This window comes from Leucoraja erinacea, chromosome 38, assembly GCF_028641065.1.
Source record: "Leucoraja erinacea ecotype New England chromosome 38, Leri_hhj_1, whole genome shotgun sequence".
Lineage (NCBI taxonomy): Eukaryota > Metazoa > Chordata > Chondrichthyes > Rajiformes > Rajidae > Leucoraja > Leucoraja erinaceus.
In genome coordinates this window covers 8,273,572-8,286,222 of record NC_073414.1, presented here as the reverse complement: position 1 = coordinate 8,286,222, position 12,651 = coordinate 8,273,572, and the positions used below count along the sequence as shown (strand labels likewise).

Genomic DNA, 12,651 nt, shown 5'->3' with positions numbered 1-12,651 from the left:
AGACAATAAATATCACACTTTATCTGCTTATTTATGTGTATATTAGAAACATAGAAATTAGGTGCAGGAGGAGGCCTTTCGGCCCTTCGAGCCTGCACCGCCATTCAATATGATCATGGCTGATCATCCAACTCAGTATCCCGTACCTGCCCTTCTCTCCATACCCCCTGATCCCCTTAGCCACAAGGGCCACATCTAACTCCCTCTTAAATATAGCCAATGAACTGGCCTCAACTACCCTCTGTGGCAGAGAGTTCCAGAGATTCACCACTCTCTGCGTGAAAAAAGTTCTTCTCATCTCGGTTTTAAAGGATTTCCCCCTTATCCTTAAGCTGTGACCGCTTGTCCTGGAATTCCCTAACATCGGGAACAATCTTTCTGCATCTAGCATGTCCAACCCCTTAAGAATTTTGTAAGTTTCTGTATTTTTTGTGAACGGTTCTGTATTTTTGCTTACAATACTCTGTTGTGCTGCAGCAAGCAAGAATTTCATTGCCCTATCTGGGACACATGACAATAAACTCTCTTGACTAGAGAAATGGCAGATGGAGTTTAATCCAGGCTAGTCTGAGATGTTAGGGTACACAAAAATGCTGGAGAAACTCAGCGGGTGCAGCAGCATCTATGGAGCGAAGGAAATAGGTGACGTTTCGGGCCGAAACCCTTCTTCAGACTGATGGGGGGGAGAAGGAAGGAAAAATGGAGGAGGAAGAGCCCGAGGGGCAGGGGGATGGGAGGAGACAGCTCGAGGGTTAAGGAAGGGGAGGAGACAGCAAGGGCTAGCAAAACTGGGAGAATTCAACGTTCATGCCATCAGGACGCAAGCTGAGGTTGGTTTCAATGTAAGGGGAAAGCATGGAGTCAATGACAGGAACCTTATGAACAGCATTTATGTACAGAGGGATCTTGGGGTCCATGTCCATAGCACCCTGTTAGTTGCAACATGACTGAGTGGTAAAGAAGGCATTACATCACAAGCAGATACCAGAGAGAACAGAAGATGATTCCCTGAATGGAGTCCAATGGAGTGGAACGTGGAGATTGGGGAAATTTGCAGAGTGATCTTGCGAGAGAGAGGAAGGGGTGGCATTAGAAGTGTTGGCAGATCGATAAGATGGGCATTCCTGACATTGCATTACAGCTTAAATCCAAAGGCAAATATCATGAATGGTGAAGCATCAGGAATAAACGCTGGAAATACTCGGATAATGTTTGGAGAGAAACATTTAAGAAAAAGAAACATAGAAAATAGGTGTACACCATTCAGCCCTTTGAGCCAGCACCGCCATTCAATATGATCATGGCTGATCATCCAAAATCAATAACCAATTCCTGTTTTCTCCCTATATCCCTTGATTCCCATTAGCCCGAAGAACTATATCTAACTCTCTCTTGAAAACATCCTGTGAATTGGCCTCCACTGCCTTCTGTGGCAGAGAATTCCACAAACGTTCTATCTGAAAACAAACATAAAAATAGAAGAGATTTTAAACAAGTACACAAGCAAAGAGGAAGAGCGGGGAACCCCAGGAGGCCATGAGCTGGGCAGTAGGTCGCCGGTGGCTAGACTGGGTCAACGCCGCGGAGCCGTTGGTCCTCGCGGTCAAGAAGGTGCCGGTGGCCGAGGATGGGCCGATGGTCATCGGGGAGGTTGGTCTGGCGGTCAATGAGGGGGCTAGCGGTTGAAGTCGTGTCGTCAAGAGCGGTCTGGTCGGGTCGAGGTCGAGGACGGCGCCGGCGGTGAGGACAAGCTCGAGGGCGCGCAAAGGCGGTCGAGGCCTCGGGAGCGGCAGTCGAGGACGGGCCCGCATGCGTGCCGGGGGTCAGACTTGCTGCTGAGAACTAATGGGGACCACAAATTGTGTTATAAATGGAATACTTTGTTAGCGCCCTTTATGTTGCGACTCTTTGTATACCTTGAGTGTGTAAAACAAACATATCACTGTGACCTATCGGATGTGACAATACAGTATCATTCCTTCATTCCTACTTTCATTCCTTCTTTCTTTCTTTCCTTCCTTCCTTCCTTCCTTCTTTCCTTCCTTCCTTCCTTCCTTCCTTCCTTCCTTCCTTCCTTCCTTCCTTCCTTCCTTCCTTCCTTCCTTCCTTCATTCCGTCTCCTTCCTTCCTTCATTTTCATTCATTTGTTCCTTCCTTCATTCCTCCATTCATTCCTTCATTAATTCATTCATTCCTTCATTTCATCCTCCATTCATCCCTTCATTAATTCATTCATTCCTTCATTTCATCCTCCATTCATTCCTTCATTAATTCATCAATCCTTCATTCCTTCATTCATAAGACTGAATATATGATAGGTGAAAGGCTGCAGATTAAATATAAAGTACAGGGCACAATATAGGATAATAATGTGACATTGAAATCATAGGCTGATCAGATATTTAAATGTTAACAACAGAATGGTTGAGGTCCTGATAAATAGTTCATTGTGTTTTTGTTTAAGAAGGAACTGCAGATGTTGGAAAACCTGAAGAAGGGTCTCGACCCAAAACATCACCTATTTTCCTTCGCTCCATAAATGCTGCCTCACCTGTTGAGTTTCTCCAGCATTTTTGTCTACCTTGTGTTTTTGTAGTAGGTTTAGTTTGGAGCTCTTCAGGATTATATCCAATTGACGTGTTTGAGATGGTCCACAAATCGCAGACGGGCCTAGAGAGGTGATAAATCAGTTTAGGATATCTCGAGTCTATGACGGCCTTTCAACAAGGGTCCATCAGCAGATACCTGCTTTGCCAATACAAATAATAATTGGTGAGATTGTTGTAGATAATTTCCTTTACATATAGAAGCAACTTCAATGAAGGATGCGCTCCCGTAGCTTCACAGGAGCATGAGACAAATCATTTTGAAAAAGTTACTTTTATAACAACTAAACAGGTTCGCTTCTTAATAAACAGACAACACACAAACTGTTTGGTAGACCAGTTCAAAACTTTACTTATTATCGGCCGATGGAAGGGAGGGAGAACTCCAGTCAAGTGATCAATGTAGACACTTCACTGTCCTCAGTCCACTTCTCTGAACAACAGAATTACATTGCATTACATAGTGGGGTTTTTTGTCACCTTAGCACATTCGATAGACATTAGTCATGGTCAGAGGTACAGGAAAAGGTTTCTACAGAATGCATCACATCAAAGGCATTTTGTCACATGGTACAGGATAAATTAAAAACATTGGCCATTTGGTTTATGTCATCTTAGTTTTCAAATACATCAAAGAGATCTAGTTACACAAAAAAGCTGGAGAAACTCAGCGGGTGCAGCAGCATCTATGGAGCGAAGGAAATAGGCAACGTTTCGGGCCGAAACCCGGAAGGGTTTCGGCCCAAAACGTTGCCTATTTCCTTCAGTCTGAAGAAGGGTTTTGGCCCGAAACGTTGCCTATTTCCTTCGCTCCACAGATGCTGCTGCACCCGCTGAGTTTCTCCAGCTTTTTTGTGTAACCTTCGATTCTCCAGCATCTGCAGTTCCCTCTTAAACAAAGAGATCTAGTTACTTCTCTGGTTCCTCTCTCGTCACCTCCTCCCTCATATACATAGGACACTTGGTTTACAACATCTTACTTTTCAAATACATCAAAGAGATCTAGCCTCTCTCGTCACCTCCTCCCTCATAAACATAGGCCACTTGGTGCCAGGCATCTTACATCAAAGAGATCACTCTAGCTCCTTCTCTGCTTCCTCTCTCGTCACCTCCTCCCTCATAAACATAGGACATTTGGTTTACAACATCTTACTTTTCCAATACATCAAAGAGACCTATCTAGCTCCTTCTCTGCTTGTCACTTGGGAGACAATGTTATAGTATTTATTATCTCACCCACCGCAACCTGAGGCAAGCCTAATCTGAGACTAAATATAAGCTGTAAGCTAGCCCAGAGGCCAATTTAATATCTTCTTATATTTTTAACCAAAATTCGGCTTTATCAATTTCATCGGCCAAAGCAGATATTGGAAAGGGATAACTAAAAGGTCTGATCAAATGGAGTGGTTAGTAGTGGAGCTCCTGTGTATAGGATTTAAATGTCTCGGAGTGCACAGTGGCACGACAAAATGCATAAAAAGGAACTGCAGATGCTGGTTTAAACCGAAGATAGACACAAAAAGCTGGAGTAACTCAGCGGGACAGGCAGCATCTCTGGAAAGAAGGAATGGGTGACGTTTCGGGTTGAGACCCTTCTTCACACTGGTTAGAAACAAGGGAAACGAGAGATACAGACGATGATGTGGAGAGATAAAGAATAACGAATGAAAGATATGCAAAAAAGTAACGATGATAAAGGAAACAGGCCGTTGGTAGCTGTGTGTGGGGTCAAAACACAGCTGCTGCCTCACAGCTCCAGTAACCTGGGTTCAATGCTGATCTCCAGTGCTGTCTGTGTGGAGTTTGCATATTCTCCCTGTGACTGTGAGTGTTTCCTCTCGTTGTTTTGGTTTTCTTCCCATGTCCCCAAAGATGCACAGGTGAATTGCACACTGCAAATTGCCCCTGGTGTGTGAGAGGGGAGACATTACAGGAATCTGATAATAGTTAAGGAGAATGAGTGGTTGACAGTCAGTATGGACTAACTGGGCTAAAGGTCCACACCACCCTGGCCATATTCTCATTTCACCCCTTCTATCGGGAATGTACTACAGGACCCTGACCATCGGGTTCAAGAACGGCTCCTTGCCAGCAAGGGTCTTGAACACTACATAACACTAACCTCAACAGCCATAATCTTCCATGGACAGTGTCCTTGGTTGCACCATGGACTTTGGTTCATGCACCTGAGTTACCTAGTACATGGTTACTGATTTATCATATTTTTGATGACATATTATCTGCATACTATTCCATTTACAGGTTCGTAAGCTGCTGCAAGAAGGAGTTTCATTGTTCCCTTGTAGGTATGTGTGACAATTAGATCCTCTATGTGTCAAGACAATAACCTGTCCCTCAATGTTGGCAAGATTAAAGAGTCGGTTATTGATGAGTTGCAGTACATGCCTCAAATAATAGACAATAGACAATAGGTGCAGGAGTAGGCCATTCGGCCCTTCGAGCCAGCACCGCCATTCAATGTGTTCACAGCTGATCATCCCCAATCAGTACCCCGTTCCTGCCTTCTCCCCTCATCCACGGACTCCGCTATTTTTAAGAGCCCTATCTAGCTCTCCCTTGAAAGTATCCAGAGAACCTGCCTCCACCGCCCTCTGAGGCAGAGAATTCCACACTCACCACTCTCTGTGAGAAAAATTGTTTCCTCGTCTCCGTTCTAATTGGCTTACCCCTTATTCTTAAACTGTGTGGCCCCTGGTTCTGGACTCCCCCAACATCGGGAACATGTTTCCTGCCTCTAGCATGTCCAAGCCCTTAACAATCTTATATGTTTCAATGAGATTTCCTCTCATCCTTCTAAACTCCAGAGTGTACAAGCCCAGCTGCTCCATTCTCTCAGCAATGCTGGAAATATTCTCAGGTCGGGCCAAATCTGTAGTTAAATTTCCAGCACCTGTAGTTTTTGATTTCTACTCAACATGGCTTAATTACTGGTCTAGATTTTTTTGGATTGGCATTCACTTCTGATAGACAAACCACTGCGGAAAGTATACATTGGGACCTTCTGGGAATGTGAACAAAATTCAGACCTATTCCTAATCTCTTCTATAATCCATACTATACGGTTATCAAACAATCATAGATTTTTAAAAGAAATTGTAGATTTTTGAAATTATAGAACGATTTAACAGGAACCTGAGAAGAAGGGTTTGTACACAGAGGGTGGTTGACATATAGAACAAAATTTAAAAAAAAATCAAACTCCTGGAAGCACGTAGAATGTACGTAGCGGGTACGTCGGTGCTCGGGGACGTCTCTTAGCGGCTTATAACGCTAATGGCAGACACTGGGGAAACGGTAAGCTCGTGAAGTCTCGTGGAGATTTTTCAACATGTTGAAAAATGTCCACGAGAGCTCCGAGTACCTACGGCCGGCTATTCCCGTAATTCTCCCGAGTTCGAATCAGGGGAAACTCGGGAGAACTCTTGAATTACTTCGTACAGTGGGACAGACCCTTAACTCAGCGGGTCAGGGAACATCTCTGGTGAAAAGGAACGAGTAATGTTTCGTGTCGAGACCCTTCTTCAGACAGTTGGATAGATATTTGGACAAGTACATGGACATGATAAGGTTTAGACGGATATATGGGCCAAGCACAGGCAGGTAGGACTAGTGTAGATGAAGCATCGAGGTCGGCATGGTTGTGCTGAAGGGCCTGTTTCTGTGCTGCATAACTCTATGCCTACTAACATTTTAATAGGAATCTGAGGGATAACTCTCACTCAAAGGGTAGTGGGTGTATGGAACAAGCTGCCAGAGGAAGTAGTTGAGGCAAGGGACTATCCTAACATTTACGAAACAGTTAGATAGGTACATGGATAGGACAGGTTTGGAGGGATATGGACCAAACGTGGGCAGTTGGGACTAGTGTAGATGGGACATGTTGGCCGATGTGGGCAGGTTGGGCTGAAGGGCCTGTTTCCACACTGTATCACAAATACAAAGTCCTCAACAGGTCAAGCAGCATTCTGTGTATTAAGAAACATAGAAACATAGAAATTAGGTGCAGGAGTAGGCCATTCGGCCCTTCGAGCCTGCACCGCCATTCAATATGATCATGGCTGATCATCCAACTCAGTATCCTGTACCTGCCTTCTCTCCATACCCCCTGATCCCCTTTAGCCACAAGGGCCACATCTAACTCCCTCTTAAATATAGCCAATGAACTGGCCTCGACTACCCTCTGCGGCAGAGAGTTCCAGAGATTCACCACTCTCTGTGTGAAAAAAGTTCTTCTCATCTCGGTTTTAAAGGATTTCCCCCTTATCCTTAAGCTGTGACCCCTTGTCCTGGAGGAAGCAGTTAACAATTTAGTTACAGTGTTTAAGAAGGAACTGCAGATGCTGGGAAATCTTTTTTTTTCCGCTAGGCGGAGGAGAGTATCAGTAGACGGGGATTGGTTGGTTCTGCGGTCGAGGAATAATCGGAGGGCCTTAAGACCCTCCTGGTGGGGGATGGAGGTGTAGAGTGACTGGACATCCGTGGTGAAGATGAGGGAATGGGGGCCTGGAAAACGGATGTCATGGAGTAGATGGGAGGTGTCTTGAGCATAGGTGGGGAGGGATTTAACCAGGGGGGATAGGATGGAGTCGAGGTATGTGGAAATAAGTTCAGTGGGACACGAACAGGCAGAAACAATGGGTCTGCCAGGACAGTCAAGTTTGTGGATTTTGGAGAAACTTTTTAGTTATTGTTGAGTCTGCCTCCTGAGAATGTGGCTGACTTGCTTTTTCTTTCATTTCAGTTCATGACAGCACTTTTCTTTCATTTCAAAATTTTCTTTAAAAAAAACACAAGTACTAGTATTTAAGTCTCTCATCCTTTCAACATACCGGTTGTCACCCGTAAATCAAAACCATTGATTCTTACATTGGCTAAGGAGGTCACAGGACTGAACCAAAACGCCCACAATTGTATTCAAGATGTCGCCCACCATCAATAACCCTTGGTGATTCCATCAGTGGGCAACAACTGCTGATGCTCACACATCAAAAGACACACAGTGCTGGAGTAACTCACAGGGTCTGGCAGCATCTCTGGAGGTCAGGACATAGAAACATAGAAAGTAGGTGCACCGCCTTCGAGCCAGCACCGCCAGTCAATGCAGAATCAGTACCCTTTTCCGGCATTCCCCCCCATATCCCTTGCTTCCCTTAGCCCAAAGAGTCCGTAGGAGGCCGTAGATATTTTGTAGCAGCTCGTAATGCCAGCCGTTGGTACTCGGGGCATCGGGTAAAGTCGGGACGTTTTTTCAGCATGTTGAAAAATGTCCACGAGTACAACAAAATAGCCTTGGGTACCTACGGCTGGTTTTTACCGTAATTCTCCGAGTTTGAATCAAGGGGAAAACTCGGGAGAATACGTGAGTAGGATGCAGGAAGATTGTTCCCGATGTTGGGGAAGTCCAGAACAAGGGGTCATAGTTTATGGATAAGGGGGAAATCTTTTAGGACCGAGATGAGAAAAACATTTTTCACACAGAGAGTGGTGAATCTCTGGAATACTCTGCCACAGAAGGTAGTTGAGGCCAGTTCATTGGCTATATTTAAGAGGGAGTTAGTTGTGGCCCTTGTGGCTATAGGGATCAGGGGGTATGGAGAAGAAGGCAGGTGCAGGATACTGAGTTGGATGATCAGCCATGATCATATTGAATGACGGTGCAAGCTCGAAGGGCCGAATGGCCTTCTCCTGCACCTATTTTCTATGTTTCTATGTTTCTAAGGCTGTGGAGGCCAAGTCAATGGATATTTTTAAGGCAAAGATAGATAGATCAGCCACGATTGAATGGCGGATTTGGCTGTGGAATTCTCTGCCTCTCAGGGTGTTTTCAAGAGAGAGCTAGATAGGGCTCTTAAAGATAGTGGAGTCAGGAGATATGGAGAGAAGGCAGGAACGGGGTACAGATTGGGGATGATCAGCCATGATCACATTGAATGGCGGTGCAAGCTCGAAGGGCCGAATGGCCTAGTCCTGCACCTATTTTCTATGTAACTCGGGAAAGTGGGACAGGGCCTTAAAAGCCTCCACTGCCTTCTGCGGCAGAGAATTACAGATTCACAACTCTCTGGGTGTGAAAACGTTTTTCCTCATCTCCGAGTTGATCGAAGAGCAGGAAAGTAGTGGGAATCACAGAGGGATAGTAATTGAGAGAGATGGTGTTGGGAGACCAGTTACTCCTGCACCATATGCTTGTTTTTTTTAGTAAACCAAGGTCTCGACCCAAATTGTCACCCATCCATCCCTTCTCTCTTGAGTTCTCCCAGCCTGTCCCTCTGAGTTACTCCAGCATTTTGTGTCCATCTTCATAGCTCCTCAAACATCAAGATACTTTGTGTAGGAAGGAACTGCAGATGCTGGTTTAAACAAAGGTAGACAAAAATGCTGGAGAAACTCAGCGGGTGAGGCAGCATCTATGGAGCGAAGGAAATAGGCGATGTTTTGGGGCGAGACCCTTCTTCAGACGGAAACACATCAAGTCTGAAGAAGTGTTTTGACCTGAAACGTTGCCTATTTCCTTCGCTCCATAGATGCTGCCTCACCCGCTGAGTTTCTCCAGCATTTTTGTCTACCTTGGATTCTGCTAGCACCTGCAGTTCCTTCTTGAACATGTCAAGATATTTTGCCTGAAGAAGACCTTCACGGGTTGCAATTCTTTTAGTTGTGGGTTTATTTATTCTGGGGCTTTTCTACACAAGGCAGACAAACCTCAGTTTAATTCTTTTTTCCTTTCTTTGTTTTTCACTCCCCCACCCCACCCCCCCACCCAAAACCCTCCCAAGTGTTTTAACAGGCCGCTCACTGCAGCTCATCGATCAGATGTTCCAGCTTGTCCCTCTTGGTCCCCGAGAACTCGCCCATCTTGGTGGAGCGCTTGAAGAAGTGGAAGGTGGGCATGCAGGTGATGCCGGCCGAGCGGGCCAGCGGCTCGGCGTCGTCCACGTCCACCTCCACGAAGGTCACGTTGGGCATCTGCTCGGCCAGGTTGTAGAAGTGCGGGCGGATCATGCGGCAGTTGTTGCACCACTCGGCAGAGTACATGACCGCCACCAGGTTCTCGGTCTGGCTGAACAGGTGCTGGAGCTGCTTGGCGTCCACTACATGTTTCACCACCATTGCTGCTTCTTCCCCGCCTCCGGATCCCACCCACTGACGCCGCTCTCAACTCCTAACCCATTCTGACGACAAGCCGCGTCAACCGCTATTATTTAATTTCTCATTGGCTATTAATGGTGGCTACCAATGATGGAGAAGGGGCAACATTGTGTCTCCGGCGAGGCGCAAGGAACTACAGGGCGGGTAGCACGGTGGTACAGTTGCTGCCCCTCTAGTATCTTTGTTGTGTACCATCGATCTTCCAGCATCTGCAGTTCCTGCTTGAACACCTCTAGTATCTTTGTTACTGCCTTACAGCGCCGGACACCCGGGTTCGATCCCAACTACGGGTGCTGTCTGTACGGAGTTTGCACGTTCTCCCCGTGACCTGGGTGGGTTTTCTCCGAGATCTTCAGTTTCCTCCCACACTCCAAAGACGTACAGGTTTGTAGGTTTAAAAAGGAACTGCAGATGCTGGAAAATCGAAGGTAGATAAAAATGCTGGAGGTTTGTAGGTTAATTGGTTTGATAAAGTGAGGGAGGGCTATATGTATGTATTTATGTATGTACTTAATATTATTATAATATATAAAATATATATTGTGTATATATATATATACATGTATGTATATGTGTACACATATACATATGTATGTATGTGTGTATACATATATATATATATACATAGATATACACACATATATATATATACATATGTATGTAGATATAGATATATATATATATTGATTTTATAGTACACTGATTTTCCGGCACCCTTGGTTTCAGAGTATGTATATATACACACACACATATATATGTGTATGTATATATATACACTGACACATATATATATACACGCACACACATATATATATACACACACATATATATATACACACACAAACATATATATATATACACACACACATATATACATGCACACACACATATATACATATACACACATATATATATAAATACACACATATATATATATACATATATATATATATATATATATATTTTATAGTACACTAATTTTCCGGCACCCTTGGTTCCAGAGTATGTATATATACACACACACACATATATATATATATATATATACACACACACACAAACATATATATACACATACTCTGGAAGCAAGGGTGCCGGAAAATCAGAGAACTATATATCAGTGTACTATAAAATCATTATACTATCAATATACAATACTATACAATATAAAATCAGTGTACTATAAAATCAATATACTATATATATAATGTAGGTTCACCACTGATTTTCCTGCACCCTTGTTTCCAGTTATGCCATATTATCCGTTTTGTCCGACCAACAGAGGTCAATGCAAAGTCGGCCTCGGAAGCCGGCTCGGATCTGCCAGCTCCAGCCGGGCCGGAGTTCCACTGCCCCGGCCGCAGGGGGCAAATCCGACCCGCCGATCGACCGCGGAAGTCCTGATGAGGTCGAGAACCCGGCCGAGGCGCCACATTTCCAAGTGCGCTCTCGTAACCTTGTCCGGATTTGTCCACATGGGGCTGGACAACCAGTGGCCGGGAAAATCGGTGGTGTACCTGTACTTGTTTGTATTTTCAACCTCATAGTCAGTCGTACAGCGTGGAAACAGGCCCTTCGGCCCAACTTGCCCACACTGTCCAACATGTCCCATCCACACTAGTCCCACCTGCCTGCGTTTGGTCCATATCCCTCTAAACCTGTCCTATCCATGTACCTGTCTAATTGTTTCTTAACCGTTGGGATAGTCCCAGCCTCGGCTACCTCCTCTGGCAGCTCGTTCCATACACCCACCTCTGCTCCTGTGTGTGAAAAAGTTACCCCTCATATTCCGATTACATCTTTCCCCCTTCATCTTAAACCTGTCCTCTGGTCCTCGATTCCCCTACTATGGGCAAGAGACTCTGACCTACACTATATTTTATGCCAATAATTTATTTTTTTAATCCTTCAAAATGTCCCATGTTGTTTCCGTTGTTGTGTCCGCAGAGGTATCCAAGGTCTGAAGAAGGGTCTCAGCCCAAAACGTCACCCATTCCTTCTCTCCAGAGATGCTGCCCATCCCGCTGAGTTACTCCAGCATTATGAGTCTATCCAGGGATACAAAATGGAACCGTTCTCTAGAAACAATGTCCAACGTGTATGTGAAAAGAAACTTCTGTCCTTTTTAATTAGACCCTCTGTTAATTCTTGATAGCTGGGAACACTGTATATTTGGGGGAGGGTGATTTTTTAAATGAAGTATAATTGATAACAAATTTGTCAAAGAATGTATAAACTTCTCAAGTTCTTTATTGTAAATATCAGTATTAATATATGTTTTATTATACCAGTGCTGCGAGCTTCAGTATAGAGTGCTGAGAGATGTCAGAGACTTAATGGGTGACTGGTGTAGGTAGGAACTATAGATGCTGCTTAACACCAAAGACCGTTCATATGTGATAGGAGCAGAATTAGGCCATTCAGCCCATCAAGTCTCCTCCGCCATTCGATCATGGCTGATCTATCTCTCCCACCTAACACCTGCCTTCTCCCCATAACCCCTGACACTCACACCAATCAAGAATCAAAAGAGACACAAAATGTTGGAGTGACTCAGCGGGACAGACAGCATCATCTTTGGAGAGAAGGAATGGGTGACGTTTTGGGTCGAGACCCTTCTTCAGACTGAGAGTCAGGTGAGAGGGGAACTAGATATGGAAGGGTATAAGGAAAATATTCACGTCGTCCATTCCTTCTCTCCAGAGATGCTGCCTGTCCCGCTGAGTTACTCCAGCATTGTTTGTGTCTATCAATGGGTGAATGGTTTCTGATTTTATCAATGTGTTCAAACCAAAGATGCTTAACCCTCGTGCGATAGGGAGGTACAGCAAAGATTACAGAAGGTTTTTAATAGCGGCTCTGAGGCACAGCAGGT

At 44.8% G+C, this 12,651-nt stretch overlaps 1 protein-coding gene across 1 annotated transcript; it reads right to left on the bottom strand.

The window, feature by feature from the left end:
* Positions 1 to 9,411: 9,411 nt before the first annotated feature.
* On the bottom strand, positions 9,412 to 10,232 carry LOC129714292 (thioredoxin-like). Its single transcript, XM_055663852.1, has one exon. The coding sequence runs from the start codon at positions 9,735 to 9,737 to the stop codon at positions 9,420 to 9,422; it is 318 nt and encodes a 105-aa protein (XP_055519827.1). The 5' UTR covers positions 9,738 to 10,232; the 3' UTR covers positions 9,412 to 9,419.
* Positions 10,233 to 12,651: the final 2,419 nt, after the last annotated feature.

Excerpts from the sequence above, each read along its gene's own strand:
- LOC129714292 (XM_055663852.1), bottom strand. The coding sequence starts at position 9,737 with ATGGTGGTGAAACATGTAGTGGACGCCAAGCAGCTCCAGCACCTGTTC.